Source organism: Lonchura striata, chromosome 3 (assembly GCF_050655825.1).
Source record: "Lonchura striata isolate lonStrDom1 chromosome 3, ASM5065582v1, whole genome shotgun sequence".
Classification (NCBI taxonomy): Eukaryota; Metazoa; Chordata; class Aves; order Passeriformes; family Estrildidae; genus Lonchura; species Lonchura striata.
The window spans coordinates 34,857,674-34,880,672 of record NC_140705.1 but is presented as its reverse complement, the minus strand read 5'-3'; the positions used below and the strand labels follow the sequence as shown (position 1 = coordinate 34,880,672).

General features: G+C 40.8%; 1 protein-coding gene across 1 annotated transcript in view; it reads right to left on the bottom strand.

Annotated features, from left to right (window-relative positions):
- LOC110479199 (hormonally up-regulated neu tumor-associated kinase homolog A-like) overlaps positions 1-21,911 on the bottom strand; it is a 35,233-nt gene extending 13,322 nt beyond the window's left edge. Inside the window, exon 1 of the mRNA XM_085574797.1 lies at positions 623-21,911. Within this exon, the coding sequence (XP_085430923.1) occupies positions 623-955 (333 nt within the window). The 5' untranslated portion in view covers positions 956-21,911. The remainder of the gene's footprint in view (positions 1-622) is intronic.
- Between the last annotated feature and the right edge of the window lie 1,088 nt (positions 21,912-22,999).

Here is a 22,999-nt window from a genome sequence, read left to right as displayed (position 1 = left end):
TTCCTTCTGACTTAGTCTAAAAGCCATTCCAGATACTGGCTATTATGGGCTAGGCTTGGTCTCTTTGCAGTTTAGGGAGTTAGTCAGACAGTATAGCTACTGAAGCCAAAAGAAAAGTTAAAGTCATGAAGTCACTTGCGAGTAAACCACCTTTCCACACTTGTGTCTAGTGGTGTGTTATTTTAGCCCAACTAAGATATCTGGAGATAACTGATGCCATCCATGTCCTGCCATATAAATATTTGCTGTTGGAAGGGTTGGCAGTGTTGTCCATAACTTTAAAGATCAGACTCATGGCACTAATTGCTCAATGAGTATTAGGCAAAGCAGATCTGAAATTGCCTTTATGCCAGCATCCTTTTCTCTTTCAGCAGGAGGATATCTTTGTTGTCTATATTTTATAAATTGTGAAAATAGTTGCACTCAGTACATATTCACACATGTGATTGATTATACACAATAAACTGAATTTATGAGTTTAATTTATGAGGATAAGGTTCAGAGGATAATTCACTGAGTAGATTGTGGTTTTCAGATTAAACAGTCTGAATTTTTCTGCCGTAAGTTAGTGTGAGGTTACTTGCAATTCCTAGTGCATGCCACCCTCTTCTTACAAGCTTACCTTCTCCCCTGTGGGGATGTGCAGTCCCTCCATCACCTTGGCAAAGGAGCCCTTGTTGATCATTTTGCCTACTAGGTAATTCCCAACTTGTTTGGAGTGAGGGAAAGTCTTCCCAGTCTCTTGGAGCATCTTGGTAAAAAAAGCAGGTATTTTTATATCGTTTAAGTTTTTCTCCCATTCTGGTAATATCTCATCCAAGTTGCCAGTATCTGTCATTTTGTCATCCAAGACTGCTTTTGTTGCCATGAGCATCCCTGGAGAGTTGGACTTACACTGCTGTTTTCCAGATGTAGCTTCTGATTCACAGCAGATCCGGGCATTAGGTCTGAACATCTTGTGGTGCAAGTGCCATCCTGCTGATCACAGAGCAGCTAATCCTTTTCCTCTGAGACTCCAGGTTTGTCAACTGATCCCTAGTTTGTGCACACAGATCTGCTCAAGCAGAACCAAGTGGTGGATTATTAACTTAACCTGATATACGATGCCAGTTAATACCCCAGAGCTGCCAAGTCAGATGACACATTATCCCAGCCTTAGCCTGGAATATAAGGCTCTCTTCCTCCTAAAATAGTTCCCTAAACAGTGCAAGTTGCAAGTTGCAAGTTGCACCAAACTAAACCCAGTCACAATTTTCCTGACACGCATGTGGCTGGTGTGCAAGGACACAGGTTTACTCTAAAAACACTGTGGTAGCATGAATGCAAAGCTGAGTTATGTACCTGATGCTGTGCAAGCATTTATATATTTCCTGTATAAAATATATAACTATTTATGCACTTGTAGCACATTTAAGTACTGGTCTAGGTCTCACAGAGGTCTTTTGTGTTTCATGGGATATAATTATTGTTCTCTGTTCAGTGAAGACTGTGCATATCTGCACAGTGGGTATATGTGTGTGTGAACTTTTTCCTCTGTACAACAATGATGGATTTAAAAAAAAAAAAAAAGAGAGAGGCTTTTTCTTTCCTACAGCTGTTGTCTATCTATATCCATCTTCATCACCCAGGTTCTTTCCAAAGTCATGGAGAGAGAAAAGAGCTTTTCCAAAGGGTGCTTTCACATACCAGCAATTTGAGATGGGAGTTGCCATCTCTCTCCACTGACTACAGTGTTTGGGACCCAAAGCCCTTCCTGAACCTAGTGTGATGACAAATCCTTTCTCCACCCTTCATCACTTGAGCTGAAAAATAAACAGCATCCTACTTGCCTGATTTGATTTGTGAAGCTCACTAAGGTTAAAAATTTCCCAGGATGAGTGACAATTAAAAGGATTTTTTTAAAAAAAAGTGTTTATACTCCCAACTTGATTTACGGTATGCTTTGCAGTTCAAGCTGTCCTGAGTGAGTTCAGTGCATTGCCACTTGCACACAGCTGCTTGCAGGAGCAGAGCATACACTTGCCTTTTAGTGTCTAACTAAAAGAAAAAGTCCCACTAGGTTGAACAGATCGTCACACTTTGAGATATATCTGTTGCCCTCCTGGAATGGGACTTAGCTCAGCTATTCATTACAGAAAGCCTGAAACAAATGAGACTATTTTTTTTAAGGGAAGAACAAGGAAATTTCCCTGATTTGTGCTTACTACTCTTTCCTGTCTTCCTAAATCGCTATTCCTACTGAAAAAAGGACAATAATGGTGAGGGGAACCACTGATTAGAACAGAAACTCCATATTTCTGGCACATTTCAGAAGAAAGGAAAAAACCTCTTAAAAATATAACAAACATTTAAAACATGATAGCTAGCTAACCTAACTATTGCTGTTTTTGGGGAAAGTCCCAGCCCAACACCTTTAAAAATGTTGAAATCAAAAAGCTTCCAAATACCTTTCAAAGTTTGGGGTTTTTTTTGGCAGAGTGGAGGATTTAAAAATGGGGGGTAGGGCAGAAGGAGTATACAAGAGTCCATCTCTCTGTTAGGGAGTCAATGGATATTGATCACAAGCCAAATGAAGCTGAAATGCTGGATGAGAAGGGAGACACGCTCCAGTGCTAGTTGTGTCTCTGCTCTGTGGTTCAGCTGTTATGTGATGTGCTGCAATGCAATGTGAAAAAAGTGTGAGAAGAGACCAAACAGACCAGATCTCTGACAGAAGAAACGTGCCAGTAAGGAATTATCTCCAACAAGGAGAAGGAAAAAGGAAGGAATGACCTTCTAAAGAAATGACCACAGAAGGAATGACAACCTCAGGGCTTTAATAAAAAAACAGCTTTCCTCCCCAAACAAGCCCTGTGGAGTAACCACTTTGCATTCATTTAGGTGTGTGATGGGAGGGGAAAGAGTTCTGCTTCCTTGAGAAATAAAACAAACCAAAGCAACAAACCTACAGATCTGAGTAAAGGCTACAGTTTTGCTATCAACAAGTGGAAAAAAACCATTTCTATAAACTGGAGACTAGCTCCATTTTTAAGAAGAAAACTTTTGCTTTATCAGTTCATATTTTTACTACCTTCTAGGGAAACTGAAGAGTGTTTCTCATGATACTTGTGCTACTGATCCAAAAAACATGAGGCCATCTAGGTGCAAGAGGCCACTTTATGTTGATGCCAGGCTCGTTAAACAGGCTCATTTGGTTCAGCAGAAATTATACAGCACAAGCAGGAATGTGTCAGTTTGCAGCCACCATCTTGGATTTCCTCCTGTGAAGCGAAATCCTGCCTGCAGCTCTTTCCAAATATCTTCTTATTTTACATTAGAGATGAGGAAAAGTGGTCCTGGCTTCTTTGCAGGATGGAGCCTTGGCTTGATGAAAGGTTGGGGTTTATTTCTTGGAGGAATTATTTTTGAAGTCTTATTTATACTCTCGTGAATACTGCCAGTTTTGTAAGATCTAGTGTGAGATTTTTCAAAAGGGCCAAAAAGTCAGATTCTTAGAGCTTTGAAGTCCTTCTCAATTGACTCAAGAGTTCCCTCAAAACCTGGACTTTTGGGATTGCAGAACATATGTCCTACCTAGAGATGTGCTTTCTACAGGTACCGAGGCATGCCAGCTTGTGGAGTCTGTGCTGCTGTGCAGGAGTGGTGCTGCAGTGGGCTGGGAAACAAGGTTCATTAGTCAGGGGCCAACATCCTACTGAAGACAGGTCTGGTTAACTGGGAGACAGCATCCTGTTCACAGGATAAAGTCAGCATCTTCTGGATCAACATTGTCATGGAAATGTATCAGCATGTGCAGAACTTTTCCAAGAGTGGTATTTTAATGCACACAAATTCTTTGGTGCTTTGGCAATGCTCCCCACTTCCTTGACTTCGTACTTCCCCACTAACTGGTGCTGTCTGCTGCTTAAGGTATTAATGGTGCTGGCTTAAGTCCTGAGCTTGGCCCACTGTGAAGGGCTTGAAGGTTGTGAATGGTTCATATTTCCATGCAGCTTAGGTTACCTGGCTGTGCTCAGCAGCTCCTTCTAATACTGAAAGTTTTTCAGATTTCGTGCTGAGAAGTGGGGATTTCCTTTACTGAGAAGGAAATCCAAGATGGTGGCACCTAAATGTGGTGAATGGAGCAAATAAGGGGGAAAAATTGGTTTGAAGACTTGGTAGGAGAAATTTAATCTAAACAGCAACCACACAGTCTCTATCATAGTAACTCTTAGATCCTGGAACCACTTCAGACTGTGTTTTATAATGTACCAAAGATATGCCACTGTAACACCTGCCATATTGTAAGTTATTTCTGACTTCTTATACACTTTTTGGCAGCCATGGAGTTTACTTTAGAAGTTACTGCATGTGCAAGTTCAGCAGCTTTTCTGCAGGATTTACTTATTGCCATGTGTTAAGGAGTTAAGAAAGCATGCACTCAAGAGCAGGTAATACTCACATCTCAGAATGGAGTAAATCAGGAATTGCTGTCTTTGAGAGCCCTAGTACTTCCTTAGTCAAAGAAGTGTCTGTTCTTCACCACCCAAAGACCAGTGGAATCAGAAACATATGGTCTGTTATTTTCTCTGTATCAATCTGGTCCAGCATTCACACAAGCAAATTATTTCTTTTGTCTTCAGGGCTTGAGTCAGGCTGTTAAAGTGCAAAAGACTTTATTCTCCATAATATATTACATTTTAGTTCATGTATTTCCAAGATATCACTTGTGAACATATTTCATTCATACCATCAATACCACCACAAAATTTACATCTGATTCTGCATGGATTCCTTAGGCTAGTGGTTAAATTTAAAGGTGAAAAGGTTTACTTTGCAGATAGTCTTTGTCTTCTGCAATGCAATATATGCCTACCATATTGACAAAATTTTTTCATGCATGTTGAGATTTCTGTTAAGGTAACTTTCCATTTCTAGGAAAGAAATCATGCATCTTTTGTTAATTGTCCTTGAGTACTGGCTCATGGCATATTTTAGATGAACTCTTTATGTCAGACATGTATTTTCTCAAAGTGTGGGTGTCTGTTTTTCAAACATATTGACAACTTTGGTCTAGTAATCCTCATTTTATTCCTTGAGATAGCCTTGCAACTGAAATAAAACCTCATGTTTCAGTATTGTGTCAGGCTCTTGCATATGTACATGAATATGAAATACAAAAAGGATCCCTAAGTCTTTGAGCAAGGCCAAAACCTTGAGCAAGGCTCAGCTTGGAATTGAGCATGTCAGATGAAGCCTGTGTGGCACCTCTCAGAAACACATTCCATCCTCCAACCACTTGCCCACTCAAGGGCTTAGTGTGCCAAAGGTGGGTTCTGTTGACTATTTGCAGCACTATTTACAATGTTATCTTTCAAAGCCTTTCAAACCCAAACAGCTTTTATCCTTAAATTCAACATATTCTTCAGTGTTACGCTATGATGAGAAGTGCTAGTCCTTCATTTGTGCGTGGACCAGAAATGGCAGAAGTATCTCTGCAATCTACTTCCAATTTGGTTTGAAGGGAACAGTGGTGGTAGAGGCAAGAGTAAATTTCCCAAATTCCCAAATAAACTCAAATTGTATTTGGCATCTGCCACTAGAAGTGCCTGTAGATTATGTTTAAATTAATCTTTTGGAAACTGAACTGAGACATCCTGCTCTTTTCACTGAGGTCAAGAATGTGTGGTCAGAGGCATAAGGTGGAGTCAGATTGCTGATAGAAGTAGAGAGCATCAAAGATTTTGCTGAAATTGGAAGGGTTTTTTTCAGCTATATAATTCTTTTTTCCTGTTGTATCAATTTATTTTTACTGCCTAAATAATAAGCATTTAGTACAGATTGTGAAGAGCTAGGTTGAGGCTTTTTTGTGACTGGGACAAGATACTCACCAAGGTGTCTGCAAATACTATAGCAGCTGGGTTGTTTTACTTGTTTACCTGTAGCCTAATGAAGGGAAGGACCAATTATTATACATTCAAAAACAGGGTTGCTTAGTTATTAATAACCCTAATAATTCTAGTTATTTGCTAGGGTTATTTACTTTTTGACCTGTAGTAATTCCATCTAATTTTGGTGGAAAAAAAGTTCAAGAATAAGGCAGCTTAACTTGTTCATTTGCAGTTAGGTGTTCTTATGGGGGCCAGTAAAGGGGTATGTTGGTGAAGTTGAGGCACTTAGTGGTGTTTGAAATGCCCACAGATATCCTGTCAGCTTTCAGATTCTGCTTAAGACAGACATGGTTATTCCCAGGGTCCCATGTCACATCTGCCAGCCCCGGGGGGTGTCTTGGATACCATGCAGTGTCTCAAGTGACACTAGACAGCTATGTTAGACAATGGGACTCATCTTTCAGTGCCAAGATAAGGATGAGATTAATCACTGCTGGGGTTTCTCCAGCTGCACTGGGATCTCCATGGAGTACAGCAGGAACTCTGAGCCTCTTCTTCCATGTAGGAATTTCCATGTAGGAAATTTGATCTCAGACAGCAACCGCTCTTTGGTGTACTAAGTGTGTGTGTGAAAATAATCCCTTGCCCTTGATAACCTGCTAATTTAAAGGTGGCTTTTATCACTGCAGCATCGTGAAGTTTTACATGTAACATTATGATTGTCAGCAGCTTGACAACTTAGGGAGATGAAGTTGTATTGCTGGGCTATTTATTCACTGATTAGATAAAGTCAGATTTCATTATTACCTCTCTCCATTAATGTCTTTTGGAAAAAGACAGCTATGTTCTTTTTTTCTGTGAGTTTGCCTTTATTGAACTCAGGGGAAAACAGTATCAAACTGCAACTCTTAATGAACTGAACTCAGAATGAACTCCCCTTTTTTTGTTAGTTTTTTGTTGCTTGCTTTATATTTGCTTTACTTCTCTGGATATAAGAAAGTGATACTATTATTTTCTGGATCCTGTTGTAATCAGCTATTTTTTTCTCCCTTAAAACTCTCAGTATAGACCTAACATTGTCCTTGCTCAAGCAAATGAAAAACTACTTCTCACTGAAATGGGAGCAGAATCATGGCGATAAATAGTCATGAAATCCCAGTGAAGATGGGCGGAGATCATACTATTTCCTGATAGACTTTAATGCAAACACATGTCGTACTTTCAATTAATAGTGATTGTTGGAGACCAAGAGGAGGGTGGACAATTATAAAAAATCTTAGATATTTTGTTTATGTTCAGAGGTTTAATATCCTGCTGGCAGAAAAGAGGCAAATGGGAGCCATTAATTCATATGTTTGTGAGATTTCTCCTTGGTTTCCTGCTCTCTGAGTCCTCACCATCCAAAAATTTCAGGCATGCAGGAATAGGAATGATGCCCTCTACCCAGTACCCAAGTTTACTGACATCCTGAATATTTAAGGGTACCAAATTGTACAAGATCAATGCATGTTTTTGTGATGTCAACAATACAAAGAGTTATATTACAGTATCTATGTTTTTGGCTGTCCATCTGCTGCTGAGTTCAGTATTGAATTGCATCCTCTGTTTGTTGAATTGTAGTTTGCAAGAAATGCAATATACTGTTTACAGGTTGCTTTTCTACAGCAGCATTGTTTTGAGGGTAGATGGCCTCAATGACACTTCCATGGTCACTGAGCACGTGGAAAAATGAAAACTGCAGTGATCTTTGCCTTTGCAAGCTCCACAACTTCTGCGAGGGTGAGTTCCCTGCTGTGATCTTGCAAATTAAGAGATCCTGCTCAGGTGATAGCCAGACTTCTGCTGTGGTATGATTTTCAAACCAAGCTGGAGTCTAGTCCCTTTTACCTGGCTGAAGGGTAAGAAGATATGATAAAGGATGTATCCCTCAATCTTACCTACATCTGGTTCCTGCAATGGGAAAAGAATGAGCATCTTTCATGTTTTCTTCTTACTGAGGGGTTAATCTGTCCTGAGGGAGACAACTCTAATTGTTGCCCTTGCTCACAGATGAGAAAAGGAGAGATGTCAATATTGTTTGTGTGGTTTGGAGAAAACATAATACCCCAAGTAACAGCATGAGACTAAACTTTCTATCAATGTTGTAGAGGGTACAACCTTAGTGGAAATATCTATCCTCACACTTCGACTGTTTTACAGGATGCTTTTCCTCATTTTGCAGGATCCTTTGTACTGTGGTCTAAGCTTCTTCACAGGCATGGATTTGTAATCTCTGAACAACACTAAAACACTAAAGTGGTAAAAAAAAAAGGGACAATATTAACCTATTCTCTATGTTTTTTAAGGGTTGTCCCCTTAACACCTTTCCATTAAATTGATTGGGTTTTGGATTTTTAAAGTAATAATAAGGACTACAGACCATGTTTACAAGCAAGTTATTTAATTTATTTCTTTAAATGAACATCTGCAGATTTTGTACTTACCAAGTGAACAACAGGAATAGGCTGCAGAGTAAGGTCTATTGTGCAAACCTATTAACAAGCTGTCAGGTTTAAACTGACCTGGAATTTTTTATACCATGACAGTACAGTGAGAACATGACAGGGATGCCCATTTTCAAAAATAGTTCCAAGAAAGAAGAGGAGCTAAAACCCTTTTATTCAAAAGAACCTGTGCAGAATGAAGTTTGTACTGCCTTCAGGTACTCATTCCTCTGTGGATCAATAAATTAAGTAGCACATCAATACCAGATAGCAAACGAATCTCTTCAAAGGACAGCTTTCCCCTGCGGGTTTCTGTCTTGCCATGAGAAGTGCTTGATCTGGGTGTGCTGCCAGGAATAAAAGATTTATTTCATCATCTTTGGGGATTTTTGATTTACTAGCTAAAACTGATGGGATATCTATTTCTCAGCCTTAATCTGAGATGGTATGTTTTAATTAATTTATTCCTTCATTAGAGGGTTTGGTTTTTATTGGATAATTAATAATGCACTAAGTAAATAGCTGGAGTACTTGACTGTCTTTGAGCAGGCAGGAAGAGGCAGCTGAGGGCAGAGCAATAACTCCTGTAAGCCTTCCTTGTGCTAGCAGTGTTTGCCTGGCAACACTGGATGCAGGACTTGGGAAATGGTTAATACTCCTCATGGACTTGCTTTATGTTCCTCATGGACCTTCTTAATACTCCTCATGGACCTGGTTAATGCTCCTCATGGACCCCTGTGCACGGCCTCAAGGAGAGCCCGGGAGCTCTGCTGGGTGTGCGGGAGGCTCCCTGCCGGGCCATGGGCAGCAGGCTCTCCTCCATTACACTACAGCACAAGGTTTTTGCACACAGCAAGGTAATTCCCCACTGATTTATATCAGGAATCCAGTCTGGGAAATGTCTGGGGTGGGGTGGGGGTGCTTTCGTGCACGCACAATGTAGTTTTGCCTCCTGGAACACCCTTCCTCCGTGTATCCGGAGCTGTGTTGTATTCCCGGCCGCTCTCTGGAGTCAATCCCCTGTGCTGTGGGGCTTCCTCGGGGCCTGTGCTGTCACAAGAAGAAGGGCAGTGGCTGGGGAGGGCATGGGGACACAGTACACCCTGCAGCCAAGGGCATCTCTCTTTCAGGACAGTGAAGCAGAGGCGTGTTAAGCCCACAGCCTCTTCTAGAAGGATAATCTTGCATGCTGCCTCTGTCAGACAAGTAACACGTGCACGTAACACATGCGACAGGCTTGCTTATAAATCAGATAATTAAAGATGTAGCTGACTATAATGTCTTGAAGGAAGCTTAGTATTGACTAGTGACTTTTATTTACAATTTAACAGTTAAATGTATTATACCACATAAACCTTGAAATGGCTTGATTATAAAATGTGTTTTGGAAAGTCCATGTGCCTTCCCCACAGAGTGCTAAATCTGGTGAAAAATGGGTAGCATCAATAAACACCAAACCTTGTACCAATAAATGTGTTCCCTTCATTACTCAAAGAGCCCAGAGCTATGGAGGTATAAAGGGCCCCATTCTCCCCTCCAGGGGAATAACACATGCAGGGTAGAGGAAACTCAATGAATTTCAGCATGCAGCTTCCTGCTCATTTCTCCACGGGAGGGGGATGGGTAAAGACTTAGTGCAAGCATTCTCCGTGGAACAAATGAGATATCTACCTCCCTAACTTACAGATGGAACATCTTTTCTAGTTAGTTGTCCTACAGACTGCTTTTGCAGTCAACATTAGGTGCCCCTCAGAAAACATCAGGCAAATAAGTTGAATGTTCCAGTTTTGCCATTAGCACAAGAGGGACAGCAGCTCTGTGTCCATGAGGCACTCCAGGCATCTGGCAGACCTTCACACCAGCACAGTGTTTGGCTGTAAATTGCAACCTTTGAGTTCTTGCAGTCCTAACAGGCAGTGTGAGGTCTGCTGTGTTTTTGAATAAAATAAAATTGCATTGTTGCCATAAAGTTATGCCAGATGGGTTTAATGCTCCTAATATTATGTGTGCTTTATGCCTATATAGAGAAAATACACAAAGACAGGAGATGTGTAATTTCTCTCAAGTATCTAATCTACCTGTTAATCTGGTGCAGGTATAGTGGCATTTGTCGATTCATATCACTACGGCAGCATCTGCCTCTTTCAGCCCTCAAACTGAGCTTGGGGACTGCCCCAGACACAACCCTGTGAACATGAGGTGTCTGATGGGAGGCAGATACTGGCTCTGTGGGGAAAAAGGAGAAGACTGACAGATCAGTCCATTATTTTCTCTCTGATTTGAGGTGTAGGTATGTGGGGGGCATGTTTTCTACCCTCTCCTCCTCCCTCTTGCACTCTGCAAAGATGGATTCCTGACTGAGTTCCCAAATGCCATTTTTTGCAGCAAAATTTCTTCCTTCAGTTGGCCCATATCTTAGTTTAAGGGTCATGTTTGTCCAAACTTTGGATCAGATACAGAGATGGGTATATACATTTTCTGTGTATGTCTGTTGAATGCTTTAAAGTATCTGCAAAGTTATGGCAACTTTACTCTTTTTAGATTATTCCCTTTATGAGATGAGGTTTTTTAACCCATTGCATATATTGAATAAGGCTTCTCCCATGCAGCTTTAGCCTTGGTCTAGAGGAAAAGGTTGAATTTGATTTAGTATTTGGGGTTTTTTTATTTTGTTGGGTTTTGTTGTTGTTGTTTAATTAACTTTCTTTTTTGCACCTGACTTTCTCAAAACATAAATCCCAAACCAATTGTGAAGGCAGAAGTGCTTCCCTCCATGGCTCTATGCAACCTTTTTAAAAAGGCAAGGTGGGAGCCTCCCCAGACATGACTGCTGTTGCAGATGCATTGCCCCTGTGTGGCAGATGAGAGAATAATCAACATGTGGGAGCAGCAAAATGCTGCTCCAACGCTGTAGCAATGAGCACAGGCTGAGAGCCCCTGTAAAACGAAATAGACTTTTTGCCCTGATCTCTTTCCAAGTGCCATAAAATCACATTTATTTCAGGCACATTCCCTTAACTCTTGCTTTCATTATGTTGTTCTCAAAGATTTAAGCCACTGTATCTGAGCACAGACTCCATACAGTGTCTTGGATAATCAAAAATATGCTTATCCTGAAAATTCAGTTGAGCTGCTGAATTTCACAAACTGGCTTTTCCTTTTCCATGCCAGGGGTTGCTTTCCCTGAAGAATGGTGGAAACCAGCAGCTCCTGCCATAGCTCATGTTTGTTCCCAAAATATGCCAGGAGATGCTCTGCAGACCCCCATGCTGCTTCTGCCCTGAGCCCTCCACCCATGCCATGAGGCTGCTCAATCCAGAGCACACTGTAGTGGCTGTTGAATCCAGCCAGGACAGACCTTCTCCTGTAAGCACTTCAACAAAAGTGTTACCTCCAGGAAAGGTGCTTTTGTTGCTAAATATCTGACAAAGATCAAAAAACTTATAATTTTGGACTCTGAACCTAATTTGTTAGTGAAAGCACAAGTTGTTATCTTCCCTTGCAGTAGACAGCTGTAACAGTTACAACAACTTCGTTCTTTTGTTTTCCCCACTTGGAGAAATCCTCATTACCTAAACATCACCTCTGACCTTCTTTTATACTTTTTGCATGCGTTTTATTAACTCCTTTCTCACGTGGGACATGTGGTGTCTGCCACTTGGTACAAAGAAGACAAAGTTTGCACTTCAGATGTGAAGAGTAACAGTGAGAAATCTGGATCCTTCCCAACTGTTTATACAAAAAGCCCTAAAAATTTGTGGGGATGGGTGAATTCAATCTGTGCATATGCAGTCAGATTTTCTTTGGGCTTCCTACTGGAAGAAACCTATTGGACTTAATGGGATTCAGCCAGGGAGAGCGGAGTGCATCTTCATCCCACCCTCTGCATGCACTTTATGCAGCGATGATAAATTTCAATCAGTTGCCTGAGGAATTTATTTTCACAGCACCTCTTTACTTCCCAGGCTAAGAAACAAGGAATCCAGCCCTTCTCTGCCAGTAACACTGGAGGTTTTGCATTTATTATACATTTGGTGAAACAGTATGCGACAGTGAAAATTTACTAGATGTTGCAGAAAGAAGCAAGGGAAAGTTAAAGCACAGCCTAGAAATAAAAAATGAGTACTGTTTGCATGTACTTTTATTGATTTCTGACAGCCATGCTATTTTCAGGGACAACAGAAGGGAAAAGAATTTCAGTCTTTGAATGGATGAGTGATATACTACCCTCTCCTTTTTAACTAGTCTTATATATTTATTTTTTTTGTGCTAGAGTGTGCATGTGCAGAAGAGTGTCTACCTAATTGGCCTCAAGAGGGGATTAAACTAAATAAAATCACGGCCCACAGGGGGGCTCTAAATATGGAATTTTAATTTGAAAATTTTTGTGGGTTTCAGTGTAATTCAAGCTTTTCAAGCTTTATTAGTGCACGGTCGTTTGTGCAGCTTGCAAAGCTCCCATCTCGGCGGGTTCGATACGGCCGCCCCTGCTGGAGCGGGGCGCGGAGCGCTCCCTTCGGCCGGGAAATGCGCTCCGGGACGCAGCCAAAGCCCTGCTGCAAATAAAACACGCTCCCGACAGCGACGGGCGGCGGCAGAAAGCGGCAAGGCTGCGATGCCACTTGAAAGAGGCACTGAAGAGAGGCACTGACAGTCAGCAAACATCTCTGCTCTGCCTGCCTCGGAGGCGCTGGGAGCAGATAGGAGTAAATAGCAGCGATTTTACATGTTCGCTTGTAGCAAAAGTCAAAATATGCAGCTTGGTGTAACTAATTGCTGTGGAAGGAGAATGAACCAATAGTGCTCGTTGCTGTGAAACTGTTAATGGAGAACTTATGGAGAGAAAGTCCAAGTTCTCTCGTCCAAATTGGAATGTGAAAGAAATCTGTTGGAAGGTGATGACAGAAATGAAGTAAAACAGTTGTTTCCTGATCCATGTGCCAGATGTGTCACATACTGTGATAAATAAGATCTGCATCTTGCACTCCAGAAATTGGGGAATATTACAAGCGTTTATTATAGTGAGGTACAAAAAAATGTACTTGAAATGCTTTGTTTCTCCTGGCACCAAGCAGTGAGAAGTTATTGCACAATGCCTGGAGCTGCTAATTCTTTTGTTTAGGTTCAATCCAACACAGCCTATTAAAAGCTTAAATTCAATTTTATTGTTAAGGTATTTATTAACTGATTATGAAAAGACATTAAAGGGCTCATAATTAAACTATTAAAATGTTCCTTACCTTGATGAATCCTCAATTTTCCAAGACTGACTTCCACAGTATAAAATATCAGAGTTTTAATTTGGAGAAGAATGTCTCTCACAGGAAAACCCCAGCTCTTGCTTCAGCCCTTGAGCTGATCCCAGGCTGCCTTGCTGCTGTTCATAAACCCAGAATATCATGGCAGACAGCCTAATGCATTGGTGGCATTTCTTGGGAAGACTTCTCTGTAGGTTTGTGGCGTGTTGTCACACATTTGCAGAAATAGCTTCATGTTGATATTGGAGAACCCAGTCTTATTACTCAGGAAAGAAGCCTCATTGCCTGTTGGCCCATATGCTTTTGAAACTGTGTGCTGTGAACAGCTTGCTAGCCTGGCTGGGACTGAGGGCACGTGCTTCCAGGCAAAGCAGATTCCCAGAATAAGATGCCATTCCTCCTAATTCAAAGCTTGGGAAGACAGTGGAAGCTGAGTGACTGGATCTCCCACAGCAGCTCAGCATAGGACCTCCAAGAATCTGCAGACCCTCTGAGTCAATGATTTTATATAGGCAACTGCATTATGGCTTCATTCAGATGGCTGATGTTTGGGTGGGGTGGGATGGGTGCAGGAGGCAGACAAGGGAGCTGAGTCTCTTTGTGGTTTCCTTTTGGAAATTGTTCTATTCTTCAGAAAGACCATATGTCCAGTACCTGCACCAGGAATAAAAGATTGACTGGGTTGTCCTCCCAGAGGTCTTGCAGCTCTCAGCTCTCTCTGGCTGCCTGTGTCCTCGCATCGCTTACCTGCAGAGCTGAAATGCTCCTTTATATGGACTCCACCAGGAGGCTTTTGCTATGAGAACAGATAGAAAATATACATCTGATTATCACAAGTAGAGATGAAAACTTGAAACCCCTCACAAGTGTGATATGGGTGAACCTCTGCAGTCCCGGGAAGCTGATGACAAACAGTAATTCCAGAAGATGGGAGCTGTCTTTCAAAGGGAAAACCAGTAAGTTGCTCTGTCCCACCTTGATGATGCAACATCACCTATGACCATTACTCATTTCAGAGAAAAAGACCTCTGCATCAATTTTATAATTCTTAGAAATTCTTAGAAAGAAATTTGTTCTTAGGTTATGTCTTTGCTGCTCACCCAATTGTTTTACCCAATGGTAAAACCCCAATTCAGAGCAGCACAGGTAGCTTTACCTAGAGATAGGTCCTCACTCCTCCTGGGATCTGCCTTCATTTATCATGTGCTCTTTTACCCTCCTTTCAATTGAAATTTCCCTGTGAGATGCTGAATTTAGCAATCCTATTGGAAAAACCACCCTTTATTTTTGGCAGAGAAGCTGCAGCTGTGTTTATGGGAAATAAAGATATCTGATTAGAGGTTTTTTTTACACATTAAGCTGCATACCCTCTGGTAACCTTATTTTTTCTTATACTGTTGGAGGCTGCAAAATAATGGAAAGACTGTAGTCTCTCAGTAGCACAGCTAGAGCTGGCTCACCTTTGAAAATACAGAGGTGCTGTTCCTTTTCCAAGATACTTTACTGAAGAAAGTGATACTGTTTTTGACAAAATCAGGGGGAAAAAAGCCTTACAGAAGGGGTTGTTTAGGAGCCTCAGCAAAATGTTATTTTCATCTGGAGTCATATTTACCCTTAGGGGACTCATTAGAAAAGACAATGGACAGTGAGCCACACTGACAGCTTATGGGAGGAAATAAATGAAAGAAATAAAGCTTTTGTGAAGCTGACATGAAGAGAGCTGACAAAGGTCAGTACTTCATGGCTTTGCAAGTGGCAAAACTATCAATTGTCCTGACTTGTCATGGAAAGTGAAAACACCTATGGTGCAGGCTGAGTATATGAAAAAAGAGATGATACTGCAGTGAATAGTCAGTGATGAATGTGGTGAATAACACGTGATTCACATTGCTAAGCCAGTGAGCGGATCCCCTTGAGGAAGGGAGTATTTTTGTGTTGCTTCTTTATACAGTGAATGAATTGTTTCTTCTAAGTAGAGAACCTAAGACCTGAAGAGTTTATTCCATCCACTTTTCCAGCTTCCCAGGAAACTAAATTCCTTAAGTTCTTCCCCCCTTAGGCTGAAGGCTCCCAGAGAAATGAATGTTAGTGGCCAGAAATACTAGTTCTGGCAATGGAATGCTCATCTCCCCATACAGACTATCCCAGAAGCCTGTTGTGATCCAGAAGTGATTGGAGAAGAGCCTCAGCTCCACCTGGGGTCTTGGTGGAGTCCAAGCACAGAGATGCAGTGGAGACGAGGGGAGCTCCATCTGATACCTGAGACAGGAACTGAAACCTGAAACTAGGACACACAATCCAAAGGACTGGATGCACTGGATTCCTTCCAGAGTAACCAGTGACTCTGTGATTCCAGTCAGGTTCACAGAGAATCTCTGCCACAGGGCCCACAGGTAACAACTGGGATTATTTACATTTTCAAAGTTTACATGGTGGATTTCTTGGTCTAGAACAGGTTTGATCTAGCATTGCCAAATAAAGTACATTCCTAACACTGGCTAGATAATCTAACTTTGCTCTTTCAATCTGATTTCACTGGGAAAACAACATGATTTGGGTTTTAGGCAATGCCTGTGTCTTAACACCAGGTTTATACAAGAGACTGGAGCAGCTCCCTCAGGCTGTGGTGGCTTTGGGGCTCTTTTCACCTAAGTCAGGAAAAATGGAGCAGAAAGTTTTAGGGTCCAGGAGCCTTGTAAGAACTCTTTAGAATTTTGTCCAGTTGTATGTGGCTCAGTGGCCATACAGTCAAGGCAGTGCCTGTGGCTGCAAGAGGTGCCCAGTGTGACACAGGGATGGATGTGGGACCCCATCCAGTCCAGAGAATACCTGGGGTAGCTTTCCTTCTGAACCCATGCCACGGTTTGTCCATTCCTATTTCACAGTTTGTACTGCTCTTTGCACTTAGGAAATAAAAGCTGGTCCTGTCTTTGCAAACAGAGCACTGAATGTGGTTTGAGTGACCCCTCAGTGAGAGTAGAACAGTGTGGGGTGCATGAAAAGTGCTGTGTCTCTCATGCAAGCCTAGGTCTGCCATCAGCCTAGCTGAAGAAATGTGTGCTGGCAGTTCCTGTCCATATGTGTGACTACTGACAGGTAGTGATAGAGGCAGAAAAATGCCAGTGTTAGAAAAGTCAATATTATTAAGACCTTGCTCCCCTTGCTTCCCTGTTCTGAGTAGTTTCTTGAGTATGAGCAATAACATTCTTTTTTTATGACCAGTCAGAAAAGCAGATTTTATTAGCTAGTTTGCTCAATTATTCAAATGTATAGACTTTATTTCAGTCTCATTTGAGTTGGAGGAAAGCATACGAAGATTTTTGCTGGCTTAAATTAGTGGAACTGCCCCTTTGGCTGAATGACAGGGCTCTTGCTTTGCAGAGCACAGCTCCAGCCCTGTCTCTGACTTTTGCCTGTAAATTAGTTTGTGAAGTGGTGTTTATTGCTACATTGGGAGGTTAAGACAGCCTAATTGTATGTTTGTACAGGAGAAAACATCACGCCAGAGCCTTAAGCAATTATTCTTTCCATGTCCTTTCACTGTTTAATCTTGACACTGTTCAGAGGGGAAAGGAGACAATTTGTCTTCACCCTACAGCCAATTAGCAGTAAAAGTGCAGAATGGCTAATGCAATATCCACTGAAGTGCCATCATCCATTCATCAAGATAAGATCCTGAAATAACATGCATCAAGAACCCCTTGTTGGGAATTGTTCTGAGTCCAAGCCTCATCACAGCCAAGGATATCTCTGTGATTTATAACCAGAATGTGGTTTCAACATTTGACAGCGCTCTGCACCTCTTCTCCTACTTTTCCTCTCCAGTGGCCACCTTCTCTTTATGGAAAAGCTATTCTCCAGAGGATTGGTCTTTTTAACAGACTATTGCTCACTGAAATGTTTTGTCTTTTCTAAACAGCTATGGTGAGTCACAGGGAATTACCTTTCTTTTGCAAGGAGGACATGCCAAATGTAAGCCAGACATGTAATGTCTTCTCTGAGTTGACTAAAAAGCATGACACAGCAGAAGTAATCCTTTGATATGAAAGCCACTCTATTAGAAAGTGGCTTTCTCCTATGAAACTATATAATTTGCAGAAGTGGCAGATGACTTAAAACCATCCAGGTCTTGAGCCCCACATTTACAGACAAGGATGCTACAGAGACACAGTCAGACTCAAGGTAAAAGATGGACACCAGTGGAGTTCTGGCCATGTACATGAGATCTGTATTTGGTTCTGAATGTCCAGGATTCAGTTTCCTTGACTGTCTGCAGGCAGGTTGGTTGTTGTTGTTGTTCACAAAATACTTCCCTTAAAAGTTTTAAAAAACCCACCAGGTCTATCTTTCTGTGCCCCAAGTATTTTTCTCTGGATGCTTAGTATATGCAGTAAGAATCATGCTCCGATTTTGCTTTCAGTTGGCAGGGCAGAAATTTCCTGGGCTCTTGCCCAAGAGTGATCTAGTCATATATGTTTTAAGAGGTTGAATTCAGCCCCTGACCATTGGCACAGGTAATTGCATTGCATCAGGAATGGGCATGACCCCTAGTTTCACTGTTCACTCAATCCTTAGTGTGCTTCATTATTCTGACCCATTTTGCTGGAACAAATAAAGTTTTCTCTAAAAGATGCTGAGTTTTGATACAGGAAAATGACGCTTTTTCAAAGAGACTTTATTTGCTGGATGGAATAAAAGGGAGGTGCCAAGAACATTTTAATCAAATGCTCGTTATGGAGAGGATCCAAGGAAAAAAGTGCTGCCTGCCCTATTCCTTTCCAAGTCAACAGACTATTTTGAAGGCTTCAGCATCTTTCTAGCTATGTGTCCATGCACAAGATGTTCTTAAGCTTCCAACAAAGGATGAGGTGGAGGAGGACTAGTGGTTAGCAAGACGGGAACAGGACTGTATGTCAGACAGATCTGGGAAACATGTTAAACTGTTCCAAAAACTTCAATTCTGACCTTTCTTCAGGGGGGAAAAAGTGCTTTCTGTAAAAACCCTCAGATCTTTAGCTTCTCAGAGAAATTTTCTTTTGCCAAGTAACACAGTCACATTCCATACATCTCTGCTAGAGGGGATGTCCCAACCTGATGTGCTAATAAAATGGGAAGTGTAAATCTGGCTCAGTTGTTCATGGAACCTTGCGGATGTGAGAGGATGAGAGACCGGCTTTAAAAGCGTCACTGCCTTAGAATGTGCCCAGGAAGGTGCTCGTGGGCACTGCAGTGCGTGTGGAAATTTTGCTTCCAGGTGCCCCAGGGACAGGAGAAATGACATCACAAAGATGTCATGCTCATCCTGAGTTCCCCTAATGTTAAACACAGCAGCATCTGCCTCAGGGGAGCACTTCTGAGAGAAAGGTGTAAAAAACATGACACTTTCCAACTCTAGTCAGAGTGGGAGTTTCAGGCAGCAAAGCACTGATGCTGTGTCCCCTGAGGCCTGAACCAGCTTCTCTTCTAGGTGTCTGACTGTAAAATGTGCCGTGGCACGTTTTTCCTCTCTTTCATTTGCTTTATTGAGGACGGCATCGGCTACAGCTGTTTAAAAAATATCTGAACAGGTTATTATGGGAAAGGACAGAAGACGTTCTTGCTGCCCAAATGCAAAACTCAGATGGTTTTCTTTGCAAGAGTGAAGATCATTAGTGGTTTTTCTTCCTGGGCTGTTTCTGGGGAGCGGAGGCATCTTTGGTGTGAGAGAGCTAGCAGAATGGGCAGTTGGGGATTTTGAAGAGCTGACTGCAGCTCTGGCACTGATTCCCTCTGAAACTTAGCTGAACATTTCAAACTGGAGTCTCTGAAAGGTCAATAATAATAAGTAATAGGGCTGGCCAGAAAACAAGAATTCTGTTTTGTGAAAAATGTTGCGGTTTCAAAATTTGTTTTCATTTCAGTGTAGAAAGAATATGAGATATTTCTTCCTTCTTTTTTTTTTTTTATTTTTCAAGGGAGAGAGGAGAAAATAAAACAATATGCATATTAAAAAGAAGCTTAGTAGTCTAGTAGGATAGGGCAATGGTTCAGATGAGGAACTTGACCTGACATTTCCCCATCCAAGGTGAGATGGGGGATCTTGGCTTTATAAAGGTGGTTTTCTCACAGAGTAATTCTATCCCAGAGAATAAAAATTTTCTTGAAAACACTTTTTGGAAACATTTTTGTTTCTTTAAAAAGTTTGAATACTATGATTTTATTTTTTTTATTTAGAAAGAGATTTGGGACATTTCTTGATCATTTCTAATAGACCCTTGCAAAAAATATTTTTATTACATATAACAAATGCCAGATGCAGAGAGAGTCCTTTGTCTCACACACACTATCCAAATGCTTGTTGAAATTAGGGGAGATACATAATGGCAACACTGACTATTTTGCCATTTACATATAAGGTTGTTAACAATTCTGGTGGCGTGTCTTGTTCTGCAACTTCAGACAGATGTGTTAGAAATACAGGTCTTAGCATCTCTGACTTCACTTCTGCCACCACTGAGATGTTGATGGTAATAAAAGGATCTTTTCCCAGCTGATATAGGTGTTGATAAGTTAATTTAAATCTGCACAGCTCTATGAATATGAATATGAATATGAATATGAATATGAATATGAATGTGAATGTGAATATGCAGTCTTAACAGCAGTTTAGAATACCTCACCTCAGATAATTTCTGTGGACAAGACAAAGGTATAATCAAAGATCCCAACATGCAAAAATATCAGAGGAGCACTACAGACTGTCCAGAACAACCCAGGCCAAACAAAACAAAGACTGACAGGCCAGCTAATGGCTATTCTCAGTTTTGGACATGGTACAACAATAAAAGGCTGATTTAAACAGGCTTCTTTTTTTTTTTTTTTTTTTTTTTTTTGAAACATTTTACCCAAATATTTTCATGTGAAACCTTTGGAGGGTTCCTCTAGGTAAAGTGAGCCATTATGAAGTACAATGGGGATGAGGTGCAGCTGCAGCTACTACTTTACTTGTTATAGCTAATAAGTGCATTAGTGGTGCCACAGGAGATGAGATTGCAATTGCAGGAAAATGACACAAAAAGCAGACTTCTCTGCAAAGCACTGCAGACATTAGACTAACAAATGCAGCCTGTGAACTTGTAAAGTAATTTCAAAATTCAACTGGGTCTTTCCAAATCAAAATAAATTCTCTGTAGGCAAAGTAGATTTAGCACCTATTCTTGCATAGCTGTGAGTCTCCTTTGCTACCACTTAAACCAATACAATTAAAAATAAAAAATCAAACTATTGGTATATAATAGCCTCTGCTGACTAATTCTCAGATCACAATATTTTTAGCCCACCAGAAAAAAATCCTTGACAGGCCTGCCAATTCCCTTTGTAGGGAGTGTGAAATGCCACCTTGTATTTTGGTAATACGGCAGAGGCTCTAGTAAATTAATCCCTAAAAATCAATCTCCAAAGTAGCTTAAATGGGTTGAAGTGGGAAGATGGGGTTAAAATAGTCAAATTTGAGTATACATAGAAAGGCAATTAAATATAAGAATCTATGATTTTTGCCCTTGAAAGGCAGCATGCTCTGAGCTGCTTTACTTGGTGATGTGCAGGTTCAGAATTGGTTTACAGGACACGGGATATACTCTCTGACATTTCCTGAGGAGGCCCAATATGTGTTTTTCTCAAAATGAGCATTTCCCCAGCTGCCTGGGGACAGGACTTGGTTCAGCCCTCTGTTTAGACCTGAGGACAGAAACATACATCTCTTATTTTGGTGGTGAAGAGGGCAACCATAGGTAAAATTAAGCACATATTATTATTTCACAACATAAAATATTTGGAGAAAAAGTCTGTGCCTATCTTCTACATTTAGAAATTCCTTGACATTTTCTGGGTATTGCAGAAACAGAAGCAGCTGGTCCATGATGCAGGACACATAATTATGCTGTTGAATAAGGGAATTACATAGAATAATACCTGAACCACAAGCAATAATGGTGATATTAATATTGTGCTGCACTGAACTAATCCTATTAGCAGCTGAAGCTGGTCTAGCTGGTATTTAGACTGTGCTGCTGTGTCAGGTTTAGGTGCACATCATGATTACAACTTTAATATCATAATCAGATCAGAAATCTAACAAACAGATGGTTTGAATTGTTATTGCTGCAAGAAAGAAGCCAAAGAGCTAGGAAAAATCACTACATTTAAGGCAAGCCCCTCCCCAAAATACTATTTTGAGACCTGCATCTGTGTTGCTGTATGGAAAGTGTGTGTAACTTTCTGGGAGACTGGGAGGGAGCTACAGGGGATGAGTGGTCTCAGTCAAAGACCACTCACAAACTTCTTGTGACATTATTCTTGCTGCCACAAATATGGTCAGCAATGTCAGACAAATAAATACATGTATCCATGCAATAGTAGAGCTATGCCTCAGGACATATCTTACAGGTTTGACAGAGCACTCAGAAATAAACAAAAAAATCCGCCACAATCCTTTTTATAAACACACGAAAGTAACTGAAAGTTCTCTGCAGGGGTAGGGATCTACTGAGGGCGGATACTTACTGCAGGAAACAGAAGATTTGGCTGTTGCCACAGATCCTTTTTCCCAAGATTAAAAATAACATAGAGGAAGAGTTTGTGGAACCAGCAACTGAGACATCAGGTTTTCGGAATTTGGAATAAAAAAATGATTCTTTTGGCCCATGTTTGGTGAAAACAGTGGAAAGACTAGATTTATTTGAAAAAGAAATTAAAAAAACATGACCAGTAATAAAAAATAGTACTGACTATGACAGTAGAACAATTTATAATTGGGGGTCAAGTATCCTATTAGTTTGGGGCTATTTCTCTTTAAATAGAAGACCAGTCACAAAGGATTCCTGAGAGATGATATAATCTGAAACTATATTGGAAAAAAGTTTGCTCCTCTCTTAAATTACCAAGGCCTTTTGTATCCTAGTAAAATACGTTATTACTTGATCTGGCTCTAGAGAAACAGTGATTCTATAACAAACCTTTCCCAGGACTTTAATTATTTCCTTTATTATATCCTGAAAAAGGACTAGGTCACTTCTGAAGGCCACAGAAAGAGTACAATTTTATTTTTTTTTTTTTATTATTTTTTTTTTTTTTTGCCTGGGCAAACTAACAGAAACCAAAGGAAAGCGTCTTTATATCACAATACCAAATTGATGTTAGGTTGCTACGTACCAAAAGTGTAATAGTTCTGCTCTCAGAAACATGTCTCAGATTATATTTCAAAGAATCATCTGACAATCTTCCAGTGAATCTCTTAAAAACAGCCCTACCCCAACACAACTGTGAATCTTCTTTGTCACTATAAAAATAAGGAGCTTTCAAACGAAAGCTCATGTGGCCTGTGAATCATTGAGGTGCTTCCATAAAGACC